At 47.3% G+C, this 27756-nt stretch overlaps 1 protein-coding gene across 2 annotated transcripts; it reads left to right on the forward strand.

Annotated features, from left to right (window-relative positions):
* The first annotated feature begins 105 nt into the window (after window positions 1-105).
* LOC108159344 (midnolin homolog) lies at window positions 106-27756 on the forward strand. 2 transcript variants are annotated; one of them, XM_017292548.2, is made up of 4 exons: window positions 106-1440; window positions 14235-14322; window positions 23087-25252; window positions 25325-27756. In XM_017292548.2, exons 1-4 carry the CDS (start codon window positions 965-967, stop codon window positions 26039-26041), a joined length of 3447 nt encoding a protein of 1148 aa, XP_017148037.1. In that variant the 5' UTR covers window positions 106-964; the 3' UTR covers window positions 26042-27756. The 2 variants fall into 2 exon arrangements, with proteins under 2 accessions (XP_017148037.1, XP_033242238.1); XM_033386347.1 differs by lacking the exon at window positions 106-1440 and adding an exon at window positions 3291-3793.

The raw sequence follows: 27756 nt of genomic DNA on the forward strand, positions 1-27756 counted from the left end.
TCTTACGCTTAATGTTGCTGGCAACATTCAATTTGTATGGGCCAGAGTCGTGTGCCGAGAAATCGAGCAGCACTGTGTGGGCTGGGCTGAGAGATCTAGATGGCTAGTTGTATTCCAGTAGTATAAAATATAACTTGAAGTCGTCAGTATATTTCCGGTATATTTTTAAAATAAGACTGTATATTTTGTTATATTTCCGAGGTTCGGACGATGTATTTTAGCGCTAAGTCCGCGGTCACACTGCCTGGTGTGCGACTTGAAGCCGACTGTGTGTGTGTGTGTGGTCGAGGTAGAGAGAAAAGTGGAAAAGCAGAGAAGCAGAGTGTAGAGAATAGGCAGCGCGGAGATCGAAGAAGAAAAAGCCCAGTTTGAATCGGTGCAAAAACAGTTGCACGAAGTGGCAAGCCCAAAACCAAAAGTACGAAGAAACAATTTACAGCATTGCCGTAGACGTGCGTGTGACTGGCAGCAACAGTAAATTCAAACGCAACCTCGTCGGCCCTCACATAACAGCCTCACACACTGCCTTTAGCCGCGTCGCTTCGCATTGCGCATTACGCTACGGCAGCGGTTACGTCGTGCGTGCTGTGCCTCTCATCTTTCTGTTCGACGGTGCGTGTGTGTGTGCGTAAGGTGTGGTGTATATAGAAAATCGATTGCAATTGAACCAACGCCGCAGTCGCCGTAGCAGCAGCCGCGTGTGCTGTTACGATTTTTTCCATTACCAACATTTCTGAGCCGTTCTGCGGTTTTTTTTTTTGTTAAATCAATCCACCGCGCGCCGTTTTCTGCAACATATCAAAAAATTGTTTTAAATATTTTTTGCCTGTGCCACCCGCTTTTCGGTGATTGCGTGTGGGTGTGTGTGTGTGTGTGCGTGCGTGTCGTGCGTTGAAAGGAGATAGAGAAGAAGCAAGAGCGTTATCGCTCCATCTCTCTCTCCTAGTTCCGTTCCGGATCGAAAATGGATAAGCCAACAACAAAAACCACAACGAACACGGCCCCGGCCGATGCCCAGAATGAGGCAACAGCAGCGGCAACACAGCCAAATGCTGGGTGTGGCAGCACCACCACCACCACCACCAACAACAACAACAAAAGCAACAACAGTGGCACCACCACAACTAACGGCACCAGCAGCAACAACTGTAACGGGAATAGGAGCCACAGCAACGGCGTCGCCTTGCAGCGTTTATCATCATCGACTACAACAACAACAACAAGTGTAAATGGCAACGCCACAAGCAACGGCAACGGAAGTGGAAGTGGCAGTGGCTCCTCCAACGCTGGCATGCTGATTAACCTCAATATCAGCACCACCACCGGCGGCAACTTTGCCGTCAGCGTGGAGCCGCACATCAACGTGGAGAGCCTCAAAAAGATCATCGCCAAAAAGCTGAAGGTGGCAAAGGATCGTATATGTCTGCTGCACCGTGAAAAGTGAGCACTCCTCCGCCATTAATGAAACCAAACCTACGTTCAACATTTTCCAGCTCACTCCTAAACTGCTTTAACCCTTCTTTTCGTTGTTGCGGCATTATTTGGTCATCCACTTTTTCCCCCAAAACTGTTAGTTTTGCTTCTCCCCTGCTCTGTCCCCCCCCCCCCCCCCCCCCCCCCCAGAGGCTATTTTATTTGCCTCTGTTATAGTAACTGCCTTTGATTATCGTTTATTTGTGGGCTCTCTTTCGCTCCACGCTCTGGACAAACCAGCCCCTGTCCTTTTCGTTCTTTGTTTAGTTTTTCTCTCGTTCTCTCTCGTTATGGGTATGATTATTATTATTGATATAACCTCCAAAAAATCCACTAAAAAAGAAACAAAAGAAAAACGTTTGAAGGGCCAAGTGCTATAAGAGGGGCTTGGTGGGGGATTGTGCAGTGCAGTGCAAATTGATCTACACACAAAGAGAGACGACATACACACACAAACACATATACATGGGCAAAGCGATTTCATAATCAATTCGTTACTTAGTCAAAACAACGCAAAAGAAAGAGACGGCGAGAAAGAGAGAGAAAAATAACACAAAAAAAAGGGGGAAAATGTGCGGCACATAACACGAAACCGGCAAAAAAAAAAAATAAAAATTAATCAAACAAAAACAGAAAATGCAAAACGAGTCGGTCGGTATGTGTGTGTGTGTGTGAAGAGAGAGAGAGAGCGGGCGAATGAGTAGGAGCTGTAGCAGCGCCGCCAACTAGTTGCATGGAGGGGCCCGCAGCGGCAGCACAAGAAGAACTGTTAATGCCCGCTGTTAAGTGAAGCTGTTACAGTTGCTTTTCTCCTACTCATTCTGTCTGTACCCCCAAGAATTGTACATTCCTAATCAGCATAAACGGTGGAGTTTTCTCCTTTTCTATTGTTACTTCCCCAGCAACAACTACTTGCACAGTTGAATGGCTTGGCCGGCCCCCCTCCCTCGCTCTACCTATTCGGCTTAACTGTTAACTGTCTGTTCAGCCTGCTGTTATTGCCTATCCTCTGTTAGTGAGCTGTTAAAAGGCTCTGCTGATTATTTCCCTTTCCCTTGCTGTTCGTGTGGGTGTTTGTGTGTGTGCGTATGAGTCCTCGCGCATTACAGTGGCTTCTCTTTCAGTCGCTTCGCAACAATAATGCATGCGGGTTTCTGTCCGTCTCCTCCGTCACACGAGACAGACGACTGTACTCAGACATTGTGCATCCGTCTCCCTCCCGCCCCTTACTCCCTTCATTTGTATTTTCTGCAAATAGATTTCTAATTGAGAGAGACAGAGAGAGAGCGAGAGATGTGTATCTTACTGCTCCCTCCATCTGCCCATTATCTTACCTTTGTCTGCGGCTGCCGCTTCTGCAAAAAAAAAGAAGAAAAATCTCAAAACTTGACTGATAAGAATTTGTGCCCACATCTCTCTTCTTCTCTACTGTGGTGTTTATCGGCTTCTTCTTGGTGCCTTCTTCTGCTGCCGGACTGATTCTTGAAATCCTTTTTTTGATTTGGTTTTCTGCTGCCTTTCTTTCTTTCTTTCTCTGTCTGTCTGTCTGTCTGTCTGTTGGTGCATCTGTTTTATGCCACTTTACAGCGAAAGCAAAAAAAAAAAAACCAAAAGCAAAATGGGCAATGGCGTCACGGTTGCTTCTCCTTCTTCTCTCTCTTCATCTTCTTCCACTTGAAGTTCTCTTCGTTCTTCATGTTTTAATGCTCCCTGCCAGCGTCGGCTTGGGCAGCGCTGCTAACCGGCGCGCTGGTCACATGTGCCTGTGTGTGTGTGTGTGTGTGTGCGTGGTGTGTTTTCTATACAGCCTATGCGCGTGTGTGTGTGTGTGTGTGGAGAAGATTTTTTTGTGCCTTTGTTCTTGGTTTCTCCCGTCCTCTTCATCGGCTTAATTTTGCTTCTGCTTCATAACGATGATGCTGTGGACAGACCCGACCGACCGACAGGCTGCGCTTATCGGACACAGAGGCAAACGGACTTGGGTTTCTCTTTGTTTGAATGTCACACACACATACACATGCATCGTTAACCCGTAGATGAGAGGCAGCCATAGAGATGCCACCCCCGCATGGCCTAGGACTGATAACAACAGCAACCACCACCACCACCACTACCACCACCAGAGCGAAAGTAGCAAAGAAACAAGGCTTTCGGTGAAAGCTTATTCACACCACCAATGCCACTGCCACTGCCACTGCCAGCAGCAGGCCGGAAAACCCTCATTTAACCACCAGCTAGAAGACGCGCAGCAACTTGGGGAAAGAACTAGCCAACAAATGAAGACAATGTGGCACTGGCACACATGAATGGGAATTTCTCTGTGAGAGGCATTCATTATAAAGTCACCACCGAACCCAAACACCACCAAACCCAAAGCAAAGCCCAACCCAACACGAAACTGAAACTGAAACAGAGACCAAAAACCAAAAACGAAAAACCAAACCCAAAATGAAAACCCAGCCTAAACCAACCCAGACATTCCTCATGAATATATTGCCCATGTGGGAAGCGAAGCAGGAAGACGGAGAGAGAGAGAGAGCAGAAAAGGAGAAAAGTAACAGAGAACAGAATGATAAAAGAGGAAATGATCTATACCATCAACCCTTTAACACGTGCGCTGAAAGCAGGCAACCAAAAAAAAACTTAAAATAAAAACGGAACAGAATATATTCTGCACCAAATCGATACCATTTAGTATATACGGTATAAAATACCAAATCTAGCTTCTACCAGAAGGTAGTCTCTGTATTTATTTGTGTATGTTTTGTACTGCACATTGCATAAAGTAGGAAATACCATATCAGAACAACAAAATTCTTATAGATTAGATTTGCTTGCTATCAGCCTCGCCCTCCCCCCACTACTACCGAGTACTTTGTAGTACGGCGCACTCTCAAGGTGTGTGCTTGGCTGTTCCAGCTATGACATAAGCCAAAGGCGCCCCACATGTCACCTTAGGGTTCTTCAGATAGAGATATGTATACGTTTAATTGTGTGTGGAACGAAGCAGCACAAAGCAGTGTCTACAGTCTACAGCGTCGTTCTGTTTTGGCTTGGCCCTGGGATCGCCTCTGCTGGTGCCGCTGCTTTTATAATCAACAACAGTTTTAATTTTAGTCCGAGTGATTTTCTTCTGTTCACAGGCAATGACTAGAATCATTTGAAAATTTCTGTGCATTTTGCAGGGTATCAAATGTATCCATCCACGCCATCGAAACGCCGCTTGAAGGGGGAAGGGGTGGGATGAAGGCAGGCGGTCAGCCCTTCGGTGTCGGATAGGGTCTCTCCTCCTCTTCCTCTTTCACTTCTGGCACTGCCCTCTGCGACGTCATCAGTTAGCGGCGCGTGTATTTATTTTTCTTCTCTTCTCTTTTCTGCTTTGCTTTTTTCTCCCCTCCACCTCCCCCTCTCTCTCTTTCTGTGTGTGGTGAGTTTTGTCGAGTACTGGGCTTTTGTTGTTGTTGTTTTTGTAGAAGCGTGGAATCTTCGCCTAGCCCTATTCAGGGGGCTTCCCTTCCACAAAATTTGCAGAATCCCACAGGCTCCCCCTGCCATTTCTTCCCGATCCGATCCCCAGTGCCCTCCCTCCCCCACCAAAAAGTAGTTGCTGCGTAGTTTTTTTTTTTTGTTAGCTCGTTTTTTTGCGTTGTTTGTCGTTGATTAGGCAGCAGCCGAGCGGCAGCGAGCAGTCACGACTAGGGCGAGATGTTGTTTGGGAAGCGTGCCCGAGACGAGACGATGCTTTGTTCTGCTGCTGCTGCTGTCTCCCTCTATCAATCTCTAGCCGGACAGAGAGAGAGAGAGAGAGAGAGAGAGAGAGGTTGAGTGAAGATCAGGTTACACAAGACTTAAGCGGCAGCCTGGGCACTCTCTCTCCCTCTCTGATTGCCTGTCCTTTTGGGCAAGAGAGAGAGAGAGAGAGAGGGGTATACCCTGCACTACATTTCTCGTTTCTCTCACCCTCCTCTCTCCCTTTTCCTCTTTGTATACGAAAACTCGTTTAGTTTCTGGGAAAGTAACACCCAGCGCTGGGGCGGGGGGGAGAGTCACTGAAGCCATCACCTGCTGCCCTTATCCCCCCCCCCTACGCCTTCCCCCCACACTCACTCGCTCTCTGCTGGCCAATTCCCAAGCCCCACAAGTGTGCCTCGGCACCCCGTCTCCATTCCACGCTTCTTAAAGGGTCGTCCATCATTTTTTTATGGCTGCCCTCCAGGCTTTGGCTTTGTACGGCGCTAGATGGCGCCACGCCCAAAATGGTGATGGGTCGCTGCTCGATCGATGGCACTGCTTGATACCCTGTAAGCAGTGTAGACTGCTTGATCTGCTGCATGCTGATTTCTCTACCCCTCTCTACAAATGTATGTATCTTTTTCCACCCATTGATTTATTAGAATACAAAATTCCACTTGGGATAGGATACAGGGATAGATGCTTGCCCCCCCCCGCAACCATCGCATGTTGCAACAAAGTTGCCAGCAGTCGCTATACATTAAAAATAGAAAGCAGCAAGAGATAGAGAGAGAGTGATGGGAAGACAGAGGGGCAGAATATGGTTTGAACGGTGAATGGGACTGAAATTGGGAATGGGAATGGGGATGGTGGGAGTGGGGAGTGGGAGTGGGCGGCGCAGAGTGGGTAGTTTCTCTGCTGTCGGTGGGAATTGGGGGCTTTTTAAGGTGTTCCGGGGCCTATACATACATATCTGTGCGGGTCTCTGTGTGTGTATCTGAAAGATACAAAAATAAACAAAGTCCAAATCGAAGCTAACGGCACGTTTGCCTGTTTTTTTTTGCACAGGCACAGAATGTGTATCTTGTATTTGCCAGATACATCTTTAATTGTGCCAAATTGCATGCAACAGCCGCAGCAGCAGCCGCCTGAAAGGAAGCTGTGGCAACCACAGATACGATGTACATTCTGCATCCTATTTATGGAACACAGAGAAAGACACTTTCTTCGTCGCTGGTGGTGCATTGACATCCACCCTTCTTGCCGCATGCCACAAACCAGGCACAAACCACCAAAAGTCGTCTACCGGGAAATGAACGCATCACAAATTGGTTTTGTTTATGCAAATTCATATTAAAATGTTGCTCATAAACTGTAAACCAACCACCCACCCGCATAACTTGTCACCTACCACCCACCACCCACCACCCACCAGCAGCCCTTGGGCGAAAGACTTCTTCTTCACAAAAGGATTGATAGACGATGCCTGCAGATTGGGGGGCCATCCGATCCAGCTTATGATATTCACACTTCATTGGAAGCCTCCCCCTTCCCCCTTATCCACATAAATATAGATAGATTCTTTGATTCTGGTTTTTTTCATTCATATTTACGGCTATATTTTCATTCCGAGCCACAGCGAGGGGAGGGTGGGCGGTAGGGGGGTAATAAAACAAGTTGGGGAATGCGCTCTTTGACTGGGGATAACCGACTTTGAGATGCTCTCATGGCAACAGTAGATCTCTAGCCTTTCCTTTGCTTATTTTGCATTCCCATACAAGAGAAGGAGCAGGGTATTCCAAGCGTCACTGTCGCAGTCGCCGTCGTCGTCGCCGTCACAGTCAGCGTCATCGGGTATTTACTTTCAATGAAAACAAAAAAGAACAACAACAACAACAAAAAGCAACTACTTACGGCATCAATAACGTCATTAGAGGAAGAGAGAGGGAGTCACTCCACTGCTTCTCTGCTATGCCCCTCGCATGCAGCCTCGCATGTGTGCTCTCTTCTCTGCTGCTGCTCTGCTGCGCTCTCTCCGTCTCTCTGTCTCTCTCTTCACATCTTGATCTGTTGCGGCCGGCCGGCAATTGTTGTTTGTGCAGTGTAGTGTGTCGCCGCCTGTGTCCCCCCCCTCCCTCTGTTGCTCTTGTGCTCGTGTGTGCGCAGCGCAGTGCAGTGTCCAGGGTATATGAATGTAAGGTGAGCTTTTTTCTGGTAATTGTATTTCCGAGAGCGGTAAAGCACCTTTAGAGTGGATATACCTTGGCTGTTCTAAAACACAAATCCCTCTGCTCAACCACGCTCTCTCTCTCTCTCTTTCTCTCTATATTTGCATTTTCAATGTTTGCCCTTTCGCAAAATGCCTTCCGGTGGCCGCTGCCGCTGCCGCCGCCGCCGCCGCCGTCGCTGCTGCTTCATCGCCGTCGTCGACTACGTGGCTTGTTATTACCGCTAACTGGCAGCGCAGCAGCAGCATAGCAACCTTCTGAATCAATAGTTTTTTTTTGTTGTATTTGTATTTTTTCAAATTAGAATCATTTGTGGGCGGGTGGGGCTGCTGCTGCTGCTGCTGTGGGCGTTTTGCCTTTTCTGCATTCTCTTCTTCTTTGCGTTTTGTTTTTGCTATTTTTAGTTGCTTTTTTGCTCGCATTTTGCTGTGATTTTTTGTTTGTATTGTTTGCGCAGACCCCCCCTCCCCTTCGCTGCCGCTCTTTCGTTGATTTCTTTGTTTGATTTTGTCTTTGTTATGGATGCTGTTCGCTGTCGCTGTCGCTGCTGCCGTCTCTGCCTATGGCTCTGCCTCCTAGCACTTCCCCTCTGCCTCGGTCGTTGTTCCTCTTTTTTGCTTGAGCCTCTCTGTTTGCATGCAAATGCCTTGCCACCGTTGCATGATACCTTTTCCACCGACGCCTTTCGAACATCCCCCAAAAACATTCCATCGGTGGCCTGGGGGGGGGAGGAATGGGGGAAAAATAGTAATCAAAAAAAGTGACGGTGGAAAAAGGGTATGAGTGTGTGGCAGAGAGGCACAGCTTTGTTGCACAGCTTCCCTCAGCTGTTTCCATCGATTTTCCCAGCAGATTTTTCTTTCCATCTCTCTCTCTCTCCCTTTTTCTTTAACCCTTTTGCTGCAGCGTGTGCTTTTTATGACCCCCTCCCCTCTGGCCTAAACAAAGGCTTTAACAAAATGCTCTTGGGGTTTGAGGTTAGGTGGAAAAAAGCGACAACCAGAGCGAGAGAGAGAGAGAGCGAGGCGAAAGAGAGCGGCCAAGAGAGCGGCACCCGAGGAGCATATGGTCAATGCCAGTTCCTGGTTCTAGTCCCCGGGTTGGTTGGACATCATCCCCCCCATCCCGCTCCAATCACTCCACCCCCCCGTTTACCTTCCCCTCAACATTTTCAATAGCTTTTTGGGCCGGAAATGAATGAAAGTCATCCGGTTCCAGCGTTGGGCCTTGGATGGGCGGACGAATGATGGTCTGTGGTTGCTGCAGCACAACCCCCAACCCCACCCTCCCTTCAGGGATGAGACTGAGGCCGAGATGTCAGGGAAAAGCTTCCTCTTCCAAGTGAAAGCTGAATAGAAATGCTGCTGCTGCTGCTGCTGACACCCACCCGTTCTGGGTGGATGTGCCTGTGGATGGTGCATGCATCAAGCAGGCTTCCTTTTATGGGTGTTCCCGGCAATCAGAGCCTGGGATTAGTTGACTTTAAAGTAGCCTCTGCCCCAGGGGGTGGCAAGCCCTCGGGGGATACAGATACATAGGGATCAAAATGTTTTAGTATCTGCCATAAAAAGTCCAAAGTATCTACACCACAATTTCGATGTGGCCAACGAGAGAGCGAAAGAGATGCAATATTGATAAAAGTATGAAATGATGGTAGAAAAGGAACTAAAATGAAAATGAAAAGAATGAAGCGAATTTCCCATAAGCGAACGGACACATTCGTTAAGAACGACACGATTCCGGGACATCCCACAGGATCTTATACTATTATCTGGGGGATTGGTGGATCTCTCCCCTCCCCCTCTATACGAGCGTATGTGGAAAAGTATCTTGTGGCCAGCTATCTTTGAGTCCGAAGCATCGACTGTTGTTTCGGCTATCACGTTTCTGTGTATCTGTGTGTATCTTTGTATGTATCCCACAAAAAATACGTGAAACACTTCCTCATATCTTTGGCAAATATTTCGTCAATGGTCGGCGAAAATTCTTCAGTTTCAAGATTCTGCTGTCGCCTCGTCTGTGTCGCGTCTGGGATTGTTGTTTAATCAACAATTTCTTGTAGAACGCGTTGACTTTTCTTTCCTCCGGTTATCTGCTTGCCTCTCCTCATCCTCCTCCTCCACCACTCGATGAAAGATAACACGAAATTGAAATTCAAATAGTCAACAATCTATAAACAATAGACAAACAAAGAAACAAAGAAAAAAACGAAATTTAAAACCAGATCTATTAAATTTGTCCCCTCTCTCCGATTTCCATGGGTATGGTGACGAGAAGGGGAGGGGATGGGGGATCCGGTTCGATTAATTAGAAAATGTTAAAGGTCTGCTGGCGTTCTTCCACAAAATGAGAAGAAAAGGAATACACAAATGGAAGGATTCCAAAATAAACCTAAAAAAAAAAGTATAGAAGGAAAAGGGTCTCCTGGCTTCTTCCTTATTTAATGCTCAATCAGTGTTTTCTCCGTGTGTGTGGGGGGGTGGGGGTGTGTGGGGGTGGTGGTACAGTTGCCCTTGAGCCTTGTTGGAAAGGCGGTTCTGCGTCTTTCGCTTTAAAGTGCGTAACTGTCGTTCATTTCCTTTTACTGTTTCTCCTTCTTGAACTGCTTACTTCTACTGCTTTGACTCCACCACGGCTCTGCTGGTGGAATTTTCTCATTGCACAGCTTCAATTTCGTCTCTCTTTTGCGCTCTCTCCATCGCCTTTATGTTGTTTCTTTTAAGGATAGGCCTACCCTTGTGCCACGGCAGTAGAGGCACAGAGAGCGACTGAGCGAGAAAGAGATGGCTAGATACATAGATGGCAAATCCAGATGTATATACATGTACATCTATATCCTTCTTCCTTTGCTGTATGTTGTACATATTTCTAGGCACTAAACCTGATAATTTACGCAGCGGCAGTGCCTGTGGCAGTGGCAGTGGCAGCCATGTGTCTGTGCCGCAGGGTGGTGGAATTTAACGACAACAAAAGGGGAGATTCACTTGGGTTTTCTTTACGGTTTGAAATTACATTCGGGCTACGGTTCTGTCTTCTGCCCGCAGAGAGGTGTAAAAAGAGTAGAGGGGGTGAAATTTAAACCTAACCTCAACTGTAGGACCTGCAGATACACATACAAATACGAAATATAAGTGAATTCAATACAAAATTTTCCTGATGTAAACTTGTTCCATGTATCCCCCAAAAATAGCAAAAGAGCAATTTGTACAGTTTTAGAGGCAGCACCTCTAGCGTTGACAGTTTGAGAAGCCCTCTACCGCTTGGTCCCAGAAGCCAATTGAATTTTCTATTCCCTTTTCGCCTTGTATTTTCTCACCTCACACTCCCACTCCCAAATGCTGTCTATGCCTTCTTCAGCTGCTACTCCCTTCCCCCACCCCTTGTGTCTGTCTGGGCTGCCAGTACTCGGCCCGGGCCACGAGGCGGTGACGGCGGCGGCGACGGCGGCGACGACGGCTCGTCGTTTGGCCTTCGTTTTGCGTCGCGTCGTCTGCCTATTGCGTAAAAGCAGCGACGCCGGCAGCAGACACAGACACCCCCGCAGACACACACATCGCCTCGTGTTAGGCTTTAAGAGAGCTTTTTCCAGTAATATTCGTGAAAAAAGAAATAAAGAAAAATCAAATTTAAAGCTTAAATTCCCCTCCTCTTTTTCTCTCTGCGTCTCTCTCTCTTTCTGTGGTGAGTTTCGCTTGTGGCTGCTGACATTATTGCAACATGTGGCTGGCCAAGAAAAATCTATGGAAAAGACCAAAAACTTACTCTCCGCTTACGTGATGGGCCGGCTTCTGCTTGGTTACGTTATGCGTGACGTTGCGGCATTCCCCCCCCCACTCCTGTGTGTGTGTGTGTGTGCGTGTGCGTGTGTATACCATGTCCATGAGGTTGCGTGCAACATTTGCTGCCACGCCTCTTTCGTTGACCCAAATACGGTTTTCGGTGCCTTGCAGCAAAGGAGCAGAAAAGCAAGCGACGGCGGCAGCAGCTAGCCCGCTAGCCCGAAATCTTATCAATTCATCAATCATGCATGCAGTCATTAAATGCGCTCTCTTTGCTTCGTTTCGCTTCGCTTCGGTTCGTTTCGTTGCTCGCTCTCGCGCTCCATGGCTACCGTTTTATGTTGGTGTTGCCGGGGTTACCGCATCGGATAGTAAACTCTCTCTCTCTCTCTCTCTCTCTCGCTGTCTCTCTCTGCTTAAAGCCAGGCACGGCACTGATGCAATGGCCCAAAGCCCATTTGTATAGCTTTGGAGATATATAAAACACCTCTGGTCTGTGTGTTTTTTTTTTTTAACCTTTCCTTTGTGTTTGAATAACGCTCGCTCTCTCTCTCTCTCTGGAGCATAATTACAGTTAAGTAATGTTCTGCTCTCTGCAGTCGTACAGTCACCTCTCTCTTTCTGTCTTTTGCAACGGAAGCGAAGCTGCGACAACACTCCCTCTCTCTCTCTCTCTCTCTCTCTCTCTCTCTCTCTCTCTCTCTCTCTCTCTCTCTGGTGTATGCCCACCTGTCGCCAGGGCATTCTCTGCCACTGCCTCGTGTTTTTTTTTGTTCTTCTTTTGTATTCGATTGCAGCCTTTTTTTTCTGTTATGGCTTGATGGGTGGGCACGGAGTCGCCTTGAGCTGCGTTGCTAGCCAAAACAAATGCAGGACTCGCTCTCCCTCTGCATCGGCATTGATTATACGATTATATAGCGGTTCGGTGGCCCTAAAAGAACTCTTAAGCCCCATGTGCTTTGTGGCACTTTTTGTTCCTAAAGTGCCTCCAATATCTCGTTGAGCTTTTGAGAAAACCTCGGAAATATGATCGATCCAAAATAGAATATCATTTTTGAAACTCGATTTCGTTGTGCACAAATTCGATTCCGAGCGACTCCAGGCTCTCCTCCCCTCCCCTCTCCTCTCTCTCCGCCATTGCCCTGGCGACGTTGCCAAAGTTACGATCCGATTCGATTCATGCCAGACAAAAGCTAAGCATTTCGTCACCCACAGAGACGCAGACGCAATTGTTTATTAAACAATTCATGCACACGCCCACCCCCACTCCCCATTCCCCAACCCCCTACCCCCTGACTGGCTGAACGCCTCTTAACCGTCTCTTACATTTATTTATTTATTAAGTTCAACAGAATTAAACAAATAGCCGCCAAGCCAAGCCAAGCCAAACCAGCTGTGTTGTTTATTTGTTGCTGGCATTGCCATTGCCTCCTATCTCCTATCTTTTCTCTCCCACATGCCACCTCCTACCCTCCTGCTGCGGCCACTTTTGTGGGGCGCTGTTCAACACCTGATGCCGCTGCAGGTGAAAAGTGTGTACACTCCGTGCCGCTCCATAGCTGTGGCATAAACAGTATTCGGTTTGAAGATATTCTACACATTGTATCTTCAAATCTTCATTGAAAAAACAGCAAAAATAACAGATCGGATCAACGGGGAGGGACCCGAAAACAGTAACAGCAGCAGGCACCTCTACCTCTCTCTCTCTCCCTCTCTCAGTCTCTGTCTCTCTCCCTTTCCCCCTTCCGACTGTGAGGGCAAACCTGTAAAGTGCTTGAACCTTTAATTTTTTTGCTTGTGCGCTTATAAATTGTCATTTAGGTTTTACTCTCTCCTACTCCTCTTCTCTTCTCTCCTCTCCTCTTCTCTTCTTTCCTCTTCTCTCCCTGCTTTGCTCGTATTTTATTCTGCGGATCAGAGTGCAATTTGACAATTTGTCGTATTTCTCCAGTGCTGTGTGTGGGGATTATATTGCAAAAACAAAAAAGCTGTTGCTAAAGTTCTAAAGAGCAGTGAGTAGACCCCCCGTTGCCCTTAGCCTTCTCCACCGCCTCTGGACTCTCATTCATTCCAAGGTTTTGCAACCCTGTGTTTGCTGGGGCTGTGGGCTCCTGTGTTTGCGCATACCTTAGATAGTGGCAGAGCTTGGGCAACACTGTCTCGGGCATTAGGCAACACTGGAAAGTAGTGCAAGCTGCAGCTGATTATGAGGTCTGGCAACAGTTAAGGCGGCAAAGTGAATCCACGAGGCATGAATCAAGGGATGAATGGATGTAGAATGAATGGATGAAGAATGAAGAATGAACCAAAGGCTGAAGAATGAAGGTGAAAGGAACATTTAAAGCACAGTAACAGATCCCGCCGATGATGCAGTCCAAGGCCATATCTTTGCATGTCCTTAAGAGCCGATTCTAATCTTCTCACAATTCGTTTTGTCACTAAATTCTCTGTTCCCATTTTTTGTAGTTATCAAAACAGAGAGATATGTATCTCAGAGATACATATGTATCGTTATGTCTCTCGATAATTGATATGCAACTTTTTTTTTGTATTGTTAAAGTGGCAAAAAACGCATCGATATTGATGTCATCTTCATTTTCTGCCTCCCTTGCCCCTGAATTATCCTCTTTCTGAAGGGGTACTCGAATATTTTCCCCAACAGTGTGTAATCGTATCGGATCTCTATACATATCCACAACGAATGGATCCGAAAGGGTAGCAATTGGTGCTGCTTGGCCCCTGCCGATCTCTCGGATTTGGTCAGATTTGAAATGAAATGTCACTTGAAATTTCATTGCGCATGCGCGCGAGTGCTGACAGCAGCAAATCAACGCCTGTCTGTCTGTCTGCCTGTCCCTCGATCTCCTTTCCTGTTCTCCCTCTCTCTCTCTCCTCGTTTTGGTTGTGCGTCACTGTACCTTGAAGTTTTTGGGATCTCTGTTGCACACCTTTTGCTTTTATTCTAGTTATATATTTCCTTTCTCTCTGTGTAACCTTTTTATCATTTGCCCTCTTCTTGCAGAGAACTACAGGATGGGACACTCAAAGATCACAACTTAATGGATGGTTCCAAGATCATTTTAATACCAAATGTGGAAACTGGTTTACTGGTAAGTTTTGAGCATTGAGTTTATCGCAAGAACATCATGCGAATCGCGATTAATTTACCACAAAAATAATAGTAAGGGAAAACAGGAGAAAAAAAAAGTACATGATTCGTAGGCCTCAAACCAGGAACCTATAACCTGTAGAATAGTAACCATTTTAGCGCCATTTTGCACACTTTCAAGCAGCTATCGATCATATATCGAACAGTTATCGATGTTGGCTTGAAGAATGAAACTAAGAAGACTTGAAACCCGAATTTGGACTCCCTTTTGGGACTTTGTGACTAATTATATTCCGAAATCGAGTTCGTTTTCCTATAACCTGTAAAATAATAGCCATATAATAGCCATTCTCCGCACTTTCCAGCAGTTATCGATCATATATCGAACTGTTATCGATATTCGTTTGAAGAATGAAGCTAGGGAGACTTCAATGCCGAATTTAGTCTCTCGTTTTTGGGACTTTGTGACTAATTCTATTCTCCTATAACCTGTAGCCATATAATCGCCATTTTGCACACTTTCTAGCAGCTATCGATCATATATCGAACTGTTATCGATATTCGCTTGAAGAATGAAACTAAGGAGACTTTAATGCCGAATTTAGTCTCTTGTTTTTGGGACTTTGTGACTAATTCTATTCCGAACTCGAATTCGAACTCGAATTCGACTTTGACTTGGAATTCGATTGCGAATTGACATTTGCATTTGCATTCCGCTCGATTTGCTGCTGTTGATCGTTTTCATGTGTTCGTCATTTGTTCGTTCGTTTGCCAAAAGCTGTTTGACATTAATTAATTTGAATTTCTTTGCATATTTATTTTATTACACACCAAAAAAAAAAACACACACACACAAAGGCAGACACAGACGGAGACAGACAGACAGACATTTTGTTGCGATGATTTGGACTCTGACTAAACGGGTTTTTAGCCTACTTTCGGATGGAGTACACGCCTCAGGAGGCAGTGGCAGTGGGGCAGTACACCAGGCCTTTAATTTGTGACAAATCTCAACTCGAATCGAAATAAAACTATTCCTTTTTTTTTCGGGGGTTCGAAACGATCGCCAAGTCTTTGGGTTTCCTTCTCTGTCTCTCTCTCTCTCTCTCTTTCTACCCTTTGAAGGTTTCTTTGTGTGTCGCTTCTTTGTGCGTTGTTTTAATGAGAAAGTTTTTGGTTGAAATTGAAAATTTATGCGACAACCGACGCCATCTAAAGGTCAAGTTTGCATTTGTATGCGCGTCATGGCCCTAGCTTTGTCTCGCTCTCTACCGCTGTCCCTCTTCCTCTCCATCGCCATCGCCATCTCTGTTGGTGTAAGCAGTCTGGGATGAGGTAAGCAGTGCGGCTAAGCAGTGTCTGTGTGTGCATGGCAACAAGAGTGGAAATACGGATTATGCAAAGATAGACAGAGATATTGAGGGGAAGGGGAGGGAGTACTCTCTCTCTCTACCTCTCTCCCTCTCTCTCTTCTTTGCACTTCTTTTTCCTCCACTTGTGGCCCACTTTTGCGCGTCGTGTGTGCGATGGTTGCGGCACACACAACCGTTTGATGTACCGTTTACCGTTTCGAGTTATGAGCTCCATAGATATCTTGGATCCATTCTTTTTTCCCCACCCCCCCTCTCCCCTTGCTTCACATCACCGTTTTATTATCCAAGCCATGTCAATCGCCTTCAATCTTGACTGAGAGACTACTCTCTATCTCTCTCTTTCTACCTCATGCGTTGTTTTTTCTTTTTTCGCAGTCTAAGCTTTAGTTTCGGTTTCTTTTCCTCCATCTCCTCTTTGCGTATAAATTCCCTCAATGTTCATCTGAAACGTGTGAAATTGATTCCCTTCAATGAAGGAAAAAGTTGCACGAACATCAAGAAAATCACCAGAAAGATAGCCCATCTTTGAGCTCCGCAAAAGTCACGGCCTAAACGGCCTGATTAAGAAAGTCTGAAAGCCTGAAACACGGAACATTTCCCATGATGGAATGTGTGTAATGAAACGAAGAATGTTTCAAGTTGGTTTTTGGGAAATGTTATGCCAAAACTTGGACTCTCTTCTGTTCTCTTGGAAGGCCCATAAAAGAACGTGTGAAACGAAACGGCCCACATCCTTAGCCAATTGGTTATGGAATATGGAATGGTACAATGGTTTGCTGGAATGAAACAAAGAGCCGCGATGTGGAACCCGTGGGTAATGAAACGTGAAACCACTGATTCCTCAATCTTGCAATATTTGGAATCGAATGGCATCGAAATCCTGGGAATCCCAAGGATACCTTTCACTTGTGGGCTCCTCAAAGTCATTGAAAATGTAACCAAATTCGGTGAAATATTGAATATTTATTGCATTTCATATTGCATTCAAAGCACACTTGTCAACGTGTGGGTGTGTCCGTCTCTGTGTCTCACACGTACATAAAATTTCATGCAATTTTCGTGATGCGAACAAAGAAATATTTTGGCGTGCACGAAAAATCCATAAAAAAAAAACAACACAAAATAAAATCCAAAGCACAAAAACAGCACAAAACCGAAGGTAAATTTACATACGTTCCCATAAATGTGCACAAAAAAAAAGGGAAACAAATTATTATTATTGCCTGCAGAAGAGTATCCCCGATTCGCATTCGTACAAATGTTCCCCTAAGCGATTGGATCATCGAGCGCTAGCAGAAATGGGAGGGCACGCGGCTCGAAATTCACCGAAACTCAAATTCGAGCTCCTCTTCCGCTGAGGTGAAGGGACGGGACGGCCCCAGACGGGACGGAACGGAACGGGACGGACACTTCTTTGTCTCTTGCTGGAAAGTCAATAAAAAAAAGCTGATTAAAATTTATTTACAAAACAAAATGAATTTGCAATATATTCGTGCAAAAAAAAAAAACAAAATCCACAGACAAAAAAAACCGAAAAGAAATGTTTAAATAGCCAATTAACAATTTGCGTCTCTCTTGGGTTTGGCTTTGGGTTGTTCTTTCTGCTGATTCTTGCTCTTTTGTTTTGTTTTGTTTTTATTTTATTTACATATATATTTTTTTGTATTTGTTGAAATTCGGGGCTTGTGGGGGAGAACTGCAGCACCCGCCTTCCCTTTTAAAGAAAGGTATGACCATTCTCGTGTCAGCTGTTGGAAAAGGTGTGACCTTTCCCCGTTTTTGGGAAAAGAGGTGACCCTGCTCCCTGGACTGTGCTCTGTTCGCCGTGTGACTCATTGCCATTGCCGCCTCCTAATTAACGCCACAAACAAGCGAAAAATAAGTCGAAAAACACTTGCAATTCGGTGGCAGGCCGCCTCTGCGAAATGTGTGTTAACATGTGACAGGTGGATCTCTGCCTCTCTCGGGATGAGTAACCCAAAAGGTGACCACCAAAGGCATACTCCTCTGCACAGCATCGTATATCGTAAATCGTACTCCTTTCCATTTCGTCTAAGAGACAGAAAAGTATAAATAAACGAGAACATACCCCCTAAATATAGTAGTACGGGCCAACCCGATATATAATGTATATATGTATCTGTCACGGCATTTGCATATTGCTCCAATTTTATCTTGACACATTCTGTCCGCCCCTCCGTACAGATACAGATGCACAGATACATCTGTATCTACAGCGAAAAAAGAGAAATGAGTGAGAGAGAGAGAGAGAATTATTTCAGCTGCTATTAACAGTAATAATATTTTGTAAAGTTTATTATCGCCACGAAATGCAGTGCTGCTTGGGCGGGGGAGAGGGAAGGGGGCGAGGGGAACTGCAGACTTGGCAACACCATCGATACTGTATAGAGTCTATATAGTCATCATTCCGCCAGATGATGAGTGGATGTTGTGGGTGGGAGGCTGATGACGAAACTTTCGATTTTGCTTAGTTTTCTATAAATACCGATATTATGAATACGAATAGGATAAGGGAGGAAAAGAGAACGCTGGAAGAGGAACACGTATTTTAAACTAATGAATCATTTTGGAATGGAACGGGGAACAGCAAGAATAAGAACAGAATTTCCTTAAACGAAAGGGCGTCGAAGGAATCTGTGATTAGGACTTCACAGAAGCCAAACAGCTGGAAATGGCACTTGCTTTTGGACCAGTGGCATGGAACATATCTGCAAAGACCTCTTTTTTTGTTTCTAAACTGTATGTTTATGCAGGGCTTCGAAGGAATCTGTGCTTCCATGAATTAGGGACGTATCCGCTTCACAGAATCGAAACAAATGGAAATGGCACTTGCTTTTGGTACAGTGGCATGGAACAGAGCTGTAAAGTCCTCGTTCTTTGTTTCTAAACTGTGCGATTATGCCGAGGTGTTGTTTGATTCGAAATTGGACGACACTTTCACCCATTTCAGGCATGGGTGGGGCATGGGGGATGGGGAATGTGGGATGGATCCCCCTGTTCTTTATTTTTGGCACCACCAACAACCGAATGACTGTCTCAGCGTGTGGGTGGCAGCAAAAGAAATGGAAAGGAGAACATCGGAGGCCACAATCTGTCGAGTGGTTCCCCCGTTCCCCGTTCGCTTCCCTTCCGTTCCGTTTCGATTCGTTTTTATTATTTATGCCATTTAAATGATGCGCTGGCGTTTACCTGTCAAATTAATTAACTCTGCTTTCGGGTCTGGCCTTTTGGACACGAGTTGGGAGGGGGGAGGGGGGAGGGGGAGCGAGACGAGTGGGATGTTGCATAGATTTATGAAAATGATTTTTAATGGCATTAATCGCGCAGAAAAGCCAAAGACAAAAGGCGCAGACAAAGGGCGCTCGCTGGATGCTGGCAGTGGCTGTGAAAGACAAAGCAACAAAGATGAAACGAAATGGAAATGGAACAGTGGTGGTGGTGGTGGGATGCTATGGCTCATTAAAAGTGCCAAAAAGCCAAAGAAACATTGAAAATCTCTACAGATGCGTGGATATATGTATGCCATGGAGACCAGAGACCAGAGACCAGAACAGACCAAAATTTATGTGTCCTTTGTATGTTGTGTTCTTTTTGGGCACCAGCACGATCTGGGGGGGGAGGCAGATGAAGAATGTGGACAGGTTATTAACCAGTTCTATTCGCCGCTTTGTCTTTCCCTCGTCTCGGATGAGTCTTTGGATAGAAACTCCCTGAAACACTCATATCATTTCCCCTCACAGATGCAACATAATCTGCATGTCCACCATCCTCTCCGTCCGTGTGGATGATGTGTCAACAAGTTGTGCCTGGAATGGAACGGAAATACACAAGAAAAATAATATAAATAAAAAATTGCTTTTGCTCACTTAATTTCCGTGAATCCGGTTTATCGTCTGCCACTTGCTTCATCTGCAATCAGCCCATGATCAGTGGCTGGGGGGATCTGCAACAGATTTGCAGAAAAAAAAGAGAAAAAACTGTGTGTGCGAGACACGTCTTGAGGGAGTCGGGGAGATGACTGTACCCCGATGACCCATTCCATTCCATTCCAGATACCAGAATTCTCCGATTGATAACATTCCAATCATTCTCTGGCGCTCTCTTCTGTCTGTATCTTTTCTCTGTTTGATCAAAAGTAGATACAAGCATTTGTATCTGTATCTGTATATTCATGTATATTTATCATTTCTGTGGAATCGATTCGCAATCCCAAAGCTATTGCTGTTTCTATTTATATTTCTATTTCTATTGCTTTTGATTTTGTTGGGGAGCACAGGGTCCGCGTTGCCATTTACAAATGGCTATTATTAGTTGGCTTTAATTGCTTTTGGGGGCATGAGTAATAAATGCCCAAGGAATTCACTTGTCGCTGTTGTTGTCCCCCCGTCTTGTGGCGCCTTATGATTCGATTCGATTCGAAGTGCACAGAAAGTTTCCCATCATTAAGTTGATAAGAAAAAGGAGGGTGACAAGAGAGAGAGGGGGAGGGAGGATCAAAGCTCACTAGATGGACAGGGACCCCCGGCGGGTACTCCCATGACACATGCCTTTCGGCCCTACTATACATATATTTGTCTTAAGATAAACTTATTTTTAAGCCGAAAAACCAATTGACAACGAGCACCAGTTGCCCTCAAACTGTGTGCCGACTGACGCACTGCTTGTCCAGATAATGAACGCAAACACGGGGCCCACTGGGACTGGCGCCGGTCTTTGTCTTTGTCTTTGTCCCCGTGCCAGTGCCTGTGCCTGGAACTAGTGCAATAAAAACACAACAACAACAAAAAAGGGGTGCAACTAATACGTCCCCCCCCTGCCGCCCACCCTGCTTAACAGTTGTGTTCCGTTACTCTTATAAAACACAGGCCGCCGGCCAGCGACCAATTTAATTTGTTACAAATTTTAAAGTGCGCTGAAAAAAAAAACTTCCATTGGAATGGCAGGCCACAAAAAGCTACGCAATAAAAATAATTTCATGGTCAGCAAACACGAGCGTGGAACGCACACACAAACACGCACGAACACACACATGCGAACAGATAGCCAGAAAGAGAAACTAACGCAGAAAACACACAAAAACAAGAAAGAAAAGATTGCTTTGTCCAAAAAAAAAAATAGTGTATGTATGTAGGTGCATACATACATATGTGTAGGAACAAAGTTGCCTGTGTTTAGCGCTTTGTTGCCCGATGCTTGCTGCCCGCTGCTGCTGCCCGCTGCTGCTGCTCGATCGAAGATGCACGAGGAAGACGGCAGAGGCCTGGGAAAGGGAACGGAAGCTCTTTGCATGTCCCCCCAATTGTTCGATGAGCCATCAAGCAGTGCAAGACGGACATAGCTCTACTCAAAACTTGGTCAAAGGTGTGGAAGAGGGAGCAGGAGAGGAGTGCAGCTATTACTTCATAAAGCAGTACATATGGGCAAGATGTAAGCAGCGCTGTAACTTTAACAGTGCGTGTTCACTGCTTGTTTTTTAAACAGTAACAAACGCTGAAGGAGAAGGGGAGATGGAGGAGTGGATGAAAAGTGTATGCACGGCAAGCAGTACAATGCAACTGAAACCAGTGAAAAGAGCCGCCAAGCAACGGTGATGGAGAGGGAAATGGAGGCGTAGATGAAGAAATATACATAATTATATGCATACTGCATGAAGCAGTACAGTTATGGTGCTGTACAGTAAAAAGCACCAACGCAAGCAGTGCACAGAACAGAGCATCAACGCAAGCAGTACAGCACGTGACTGCTGGAATATAAGAAGAGAGGGTGTCTCTTTTCTCTCTCCCCTGAAGATGACGGAAATCTTTGGTGACGACACACTTTGAGCTCATGATGTTGATAGCTATCTGATTTTTGGCACACAGCTAATGGAGACAACCCCCCCCCCCCCCCCCCCCCCCCCCCCCACTCACCACAACCTCCAGGCCCCCTTAAAAAACCGGTTTGAACACAGAGTTACAACCAAAGCAACAAAATCAAAACCAAAAGAGAGAAAACGTCCACTCAATTTGCAAAAAGTTAATAAATTACAGCATTGCCGCCTGCGTTGGTTTTGTTTTTGCTTTGAAATTTGAAAATTTCGATTTTGCTGCTGTCCACGACGCAGACGCAGGCGTTGACGCCGACACTGGAGCTGGAGAGGTGACGTAAGTTGCGTGCGACGACGTCAGTTGACCTTGGTACAGTTAGCCAGCAGCCATGGATACAGTCACAGTCACAGTCGCGCAGCAGCAACGTCACCAAATAGGCCTGAACCGCATCGAGGCCTTTTTAGCCTTTGTGATGCCCTTTCCCGAGACAAGAGAGGAGAGTGGGATATACCCAGATTGAAACGATGTAATCCCAGGGAGGTCCTCCTTCTGTCTGTGACGAATCTTCTCATTGAAACGAGAGAGTATCCAAAGCCTCGGATCTCCCCGAAGACTAGCTTTTCGCTTCGCTTTGTTGGTCGTCCGTCCGGTTGCTAGGCCGAATATTTTTTTTTTGGTAGGGTTGCATAAGGTCTGCTGCGGCGTCAAATGCGGCAAAGGGAAAGTGTAGATGTAGCCATGTATCGGTGTAGCGTCAATGTCGTGTTTTCCCATCAGTTGAGTTTCTTCATTTGAATATTATTGGGTCACTGTGTCACAGAGGCAGAGCACCAGAGCACCAGAGCCCGAGAGTCAATAAAAATTAACCCCCAAGCGGGGCTCTGACTCTCACTCGCACTCTGTCTTGAGAGTGCATCTGTCAGATACATATATCTGTGTGTATGGAATGAAAATGATTAATTAACCGCAGACCCCCAGCGTCCGACCCCTGAGTCGCCCTTGAATACGCGATTTGTGGAGGGAACGAAAGCTCTCCTGCATCCAGATCGAAGCCTGTCTCAGGGAAATGGTTGATGGAGAGATCAGCGGGCGGGATCTCCAGTCTCTGGAATGTCCGTACATAGGGACTTCGCTGTACTACAGCGCGGCTGTTGTTTTATTTGAGTAGAGACTGAGACTAGAGAGAGAAAAGTCAACAAAGGCAGTGCATTGAATCACGTAGCGACAAAAGCAAAAGCAAATATTATACTGGCTTTGGTTCTGTTTCTGGAATGTTGTGGTGGGTGTGGAGGGAAAGGGGGAGGGGCAGGGGAATATACACTATATGCTATACTCCCCCCCGCGTACCGAACTCTCGTTATGTAACGGAAAGTGGGTTAAAGGGCGGGAAGCAGTTAAACAGTTAAACAGCAAGCAGTCCAAGCAAGGAGTACGTACAGGAGAAGCAGTTCACTAGAAGCACTTCACTGCAGGGCAGACTGTGTTAAGCGGTCCAAGCAGTAGATTCCCGAATATATTCACACATCTAATATTCTTATCCTTTCCTTCGCTTTCCTTTTTGCAGGCCCAGCGTCCGGAGAACACGGTGATGCAGGCCCTTGAATCGCTCAACGACTCGCAGGTTAACGACTTCCTCAGCGGCAAGACTCCGCTCAATCTGAGCATGCGCCTGGGCGACCACATGATGCTCATCCAGCTCCAGCTGAGCACCGTCAATCCGAGTGCCGCCACTGTGGTGTCCGCCTCGGGCGGCGGCGGGTCCGCCTCTGCGGGTGGCAGCTCCTCCTCCTCCACCAGCTCCAGTTCCAACGCGACTTCTGCAGCCGCCGCTTCGACAGCCGGGGGCGGCTCCACCTCCTCCGCCGCTGCCGGATCATCAGCCGTGCTGCTGGGGGGCGGTGGCTCCTCCAACAATAGTTCATCGTCGCACACACGTGCTCGGCCGTCCGGCCAGCGCCTTGGCAAGATCGGGCATGGCCACGTGCACAGCCATCAACATCCGAGCCTGCATCACGGCTCCTGGCACGGCCACGCGCACGGGCATGGGCACGGGCACGGGCATGGGCATCACCATCATCACCACCACCACCATCATCATCACCACCATCACAACGCCTCGGCGGTGGCCGCCGGCACCGGCGGGGGCATGTCCTCGCTTCGCAAGATGTACGTTGAGCTTCCCAGCTCCAGTCCCAGCACCAACACGAGCTCCAGCTCCAGCTCCAGCACGGGAGGGGGAGGATCGAGTGCTTCCAGGGGCAAGCAGGAGGGCCAGGGACATTGCCAGGGCCAGGGCCAGGGCCTCATCAATGCACCCGATCTGACCAAACTGCTGATCAAGGGCGGCATCCAAAACATTGTCAAGAGCTTTGCCCTCAAGGAGACCACGCGCGCGTCAGCCAACGGATCGGCTGGGTCCTCCGGATCGTCCGCTGGCCCCGCCACCGGGAAGACCCTGCTGGAGCAGTCGCCCATCAAATCGCTCTCGAATCTCGTCTCGAGCCCCATTAAGATGACGGCCATCAAGAACATTCCCTCGGGCTCGAGCTGCAGCTGCAGCTCAAACGCAAACCCCGCCACGGCACCTGCTTCCACATCCAGTTCCGCCTCCGCTTCGTCGGGAGCATCGGGTGGCGTGGTCTGCAGCAGCAACGGCTGCCAACAGGATCCGATAGCCGCCAAGCTGACGTCGTGCCTCTGCACGCGCCTGGCCACACCGCCAGCTGGACAGACGACGGACTCCACTGCCTCCACTGCTGCACCTGCATCTGCCTCTGCCACCGCCCCAATGGCACCCAGGTCTAACAAATGCCCCGACAGCTGCATTGGCTTCGCTGCGTCCCGCTCCTCGGCCACGACCAGCGGCAGCAGCAGCGGCGGCGGCAGCCTCGGGGTCACCTTCTCGGGTAACTCGATGATGCACAAGACGGGCAACAACCGCATTGCGCGCTCGAAGCACCGCCACTTCCACAGCCACAGCAGCCAGAATCAGTTCTACCAGCAGCCGTGCGTGAATGCCGCCGCCTTCTCCGCCTCGGGATCGGGGTCGCGCCGCAAGCAGGAGCAGGCCGGAGCAGCAGGACCCACAGCGGCTCCAGCAGCAGCAACAACGCCCCAGGCCACCGTCTCGGGCTCCGCCTCTTCAGAGCCGGATGAGGCATCGCTGGGTGTGTCCGACACCCGGACACTGGCCGAGGCATCGCGCAATCTCACCCAGACGCTGCGCAAGCTCTCTAAGGAGGTGTTCACCAACAAGATCGATCTGTCCGGGGCCAGTGTGAGTAGCTCCAGCAGCGGCGGTGGCTCCTCCTCCTCCTCGGGGTCCGGCGGCAGTGGTGGCAGCCACGTGGCCGGCGGCTCTTCGGGGGGTGCAGGCGATGAGACGCCCAGAAAGGGCGGATCCGGGGCCGTCATTGAGTCCATGAAGAACCATGGGAAAGGCATCTACTCTGGCACCTTCTCGGGCACCCTAAATCCCGCCCTGCAGGACCGCTACGGTCGCCCCAAGCGCGACATTTCGACGGTGATTCACATTCTCAACGATCTGCTGAGTGCCACGCCCCAGTACAGTCGCGCGGCGCGCATCAGCTTCGAGACACCCAGTGGCACGGGTGGTGGCTCCGTCTCCAGTGGGTCCGGGTCCGGATCCTCGTCTGCATCCACCTCCTCCTCTGCTGCAGCAGCAGGAGCTGCAGTCAGTGGACTGCATCATGGATCCCGCGGTAAAATTGTAAGTGATCCGAAGATCCCATCTCCTGAGAGTCCAAAAACTAATCCCCTAATCGTCCTCCTCCCTCCGCAGTACTCATCGAAGCACCACAACTGCGTGAAGTGCAGTCGCGCCCACCAATACACAGCCGTGTCGACAGCCCTGACTGGCGGCTACTCCGCATCGAAGGCATCCGCCGCCGCAGCACTATCCTCCGCCTCCACATCGTCCAAGTCCACGCACAGCTGCTGCCTCCTGGAGGGCAGCAATGCCGGCGGCAGTTCAACAGCAACATCGGCCTCCATCCACAGCAATGGAAATGGGAACGGGAATGGCTGCAGCTGTCGCTATCGCCTTGTGGCCGGCGGGGAGGAGCGCGAACGCGAGAAGGAGCACACGTGCCAGAAGTGCACCCAGGAGCTGGACAATCTCAAGACCAAGTCGAAAATGGACCAGCTGCGCCTGGTCATGCAGCAGCACAAGCAGAAGCGCGAGGCGCGCAAACTGAAGTGCGGACCCTATGCGGTCAATGTCAGGCAAGCGGCTGCGGAGGCCAGTGCGGGCGCTGAGGCTGCCTCTGTGGGCGCGGGCGCCCAGTACAGTGCAGTGAGTGCCCTGGTGGCCACTGCTGCCCAGGGAACAGCCGGAGGAGGAGCTGCAGCTGTAGGAGGAGGAGCGGCGGCAGCAGCAGCAGCAGCAAATACCACAACATCAACAACAACCACCACCGCCACAGCCACAGCAGCATCGGGGGCCAGCAGCGAGGTGCCGCCCAATCACATTGTGGAGGAGGTGGACACGGCTGCCTAAGCAACCTCTCATCGAGCCCCTCAACCCCTCAACTTTGTCCTATTTGTTTAGCATTTACTAGTTTATGCTTGAAGTTTGTTCCACAAGCAACAGAACACAATCCACAACAACACGAAGAAAGAAAGAAGAAACAGAAAGAGAAACCGAAACAGTTAGAAGACAGAAAAAGAGTTACAGAATAGAAGCTTAAGCTTGTAATCATCTAAATATATATAGTGTATAACCAGGCGATCCCTATATTTGTGGATGATATGACATGAACTCCACCATCCACCATCCACCATCCACTCGTTGCTCTGCCACCCAGCGACGGCGGAGAGGAGAGAGTGAAAGGGGAGTGGAGCTGTTAAATTAATTGTAAGAATTATAATTGAGAACACACAAAAACCAGAACCAGAAACAGAAACACAACCACAAGATGAGAATAATATAATGTTGTAAAAGCCACTCGGCCCCAGGGCGCTCCAGGGTGAATCCAGGAGTGCACTAAATTATATTTGTAAATGGAATTTAGTTAAATTTGTTTGTTCCATCTGAGGGAAAACGGAACCTTTTCAAAAACAAAACAAAAAAAAAGAGCACCACTCTACTCCAGAAAAGAGAGTGGCGAGTGGAGAGGAGGGGGAGAATCCAAAAAACGGAACACACACTGCATAAAATAGTAGTTAAAGTAACCGAAAGGAAGAAGGAGAGAAATTCAGCAAAACATTTGATAAATTATAGGATATATCCCTCCCCCCTCCCCCCCACACTTAATGCAAGAAGCAACAAAAAAAAAACCATAAATTAGAATTTACTTTAAGGACACACACACACAACCACACACACACACACACACATACATGGCTTTGGCAGCTTTATATTCAATATTATGTTAAAACTTAAACACGAGAGAACGAGAGAGTATCGATCGCTTTAACCTGATTTGCCTTAATAGAAAATCGTTTTTTTTTTTCCGCCTTATCTATATCTATATATATATATATATTTAGATTTTTTTTTTCGTTTGAAAGAGTATTTTTTTTTGTTTGTTTCTGACGGACAAATTGTGTTTTGCGAAACATGGAAGGCGAAGGATAATGAATGGGGTTCAGACCACCCACCCATCCACACCACCAACACCACCACCACACACACGGCACCCAATTACTGTCTATTACTGTCTATTACTATTGAATTAGTTAGTAAGAAGTACCTATGTTTTTTTATTCTATTAATTTTACTTTTGAGAACACACCACCCTAATGCTATATCAATAATCTTTAATCTGTAATTTTTAATCTGTAATCTGTAATCTATTATCGATTGTCGTTTATCGTTTATCGTTTATCGATCGAAAGTGAAGTGTATCGTAGTTTAGTTTGCAACAAGTCGCAGGAGAATGCAGCCGATTTATCAGTTAATCACTTTGGATTATAAATACTATATACATATTGGATACGTACACTAATTATTATTATTATTACTATTATTTTTTTTTTATTGTTCGTTGTTCAACACTTACACTCGTACTCGTAACCCGATTTCAAGCCGATATTCACAAGCAGAAGAAGAATGCAATTAGTTTTTAGGCAAGTTTAACTTTTGATTTGTCGACTGGAGTATCGATTCGGCCCCAAACCCCCACCACCACAGCAGGAACAGCAACAACAACAACAACAACAACAACTACTTTTGATTTCAATAAATGTTTAGTAAATGGTTTAGTTAACTAA

The sequence above is a fragment of the Drosophila miranda genome, chromosome XL, assembly GCF_003369915.1.
Source record: "Drosophila miranda strain MSH22 chromosome XL, D.miranda_PacBio2.1, whole genome shotgun sequence".
Lineage (NCBI taxonomy): Eukaryota > Metazoa > Arthropoda > Insecta > Diptera > Drosophilidae > Drosophila > Drosophila miranda.

Coding starts and splice junctions, on each gene's coding strand:
- LOC108159344 (XM_017292548.2), top strand. CDS start 965: ATGGATAAGCCAACAACAAAAACCACAACGAACACGGCCCCGGCCGAT. Junction 1,441..14,234: donor TGTCTGCTGCACCGTGAAAA/GTGAGCACTCCT, acceptor CTCTTCTTGCAG/AGAACTACAGGATGGGACAC. Junction 14,323..23,086: donor ATGTGGAAACTGGTTTACTG/GTAAGTTTTGAG, acceptor TCCTTTTTGCAG/GCCCAGCGTCCGGAGAACAC.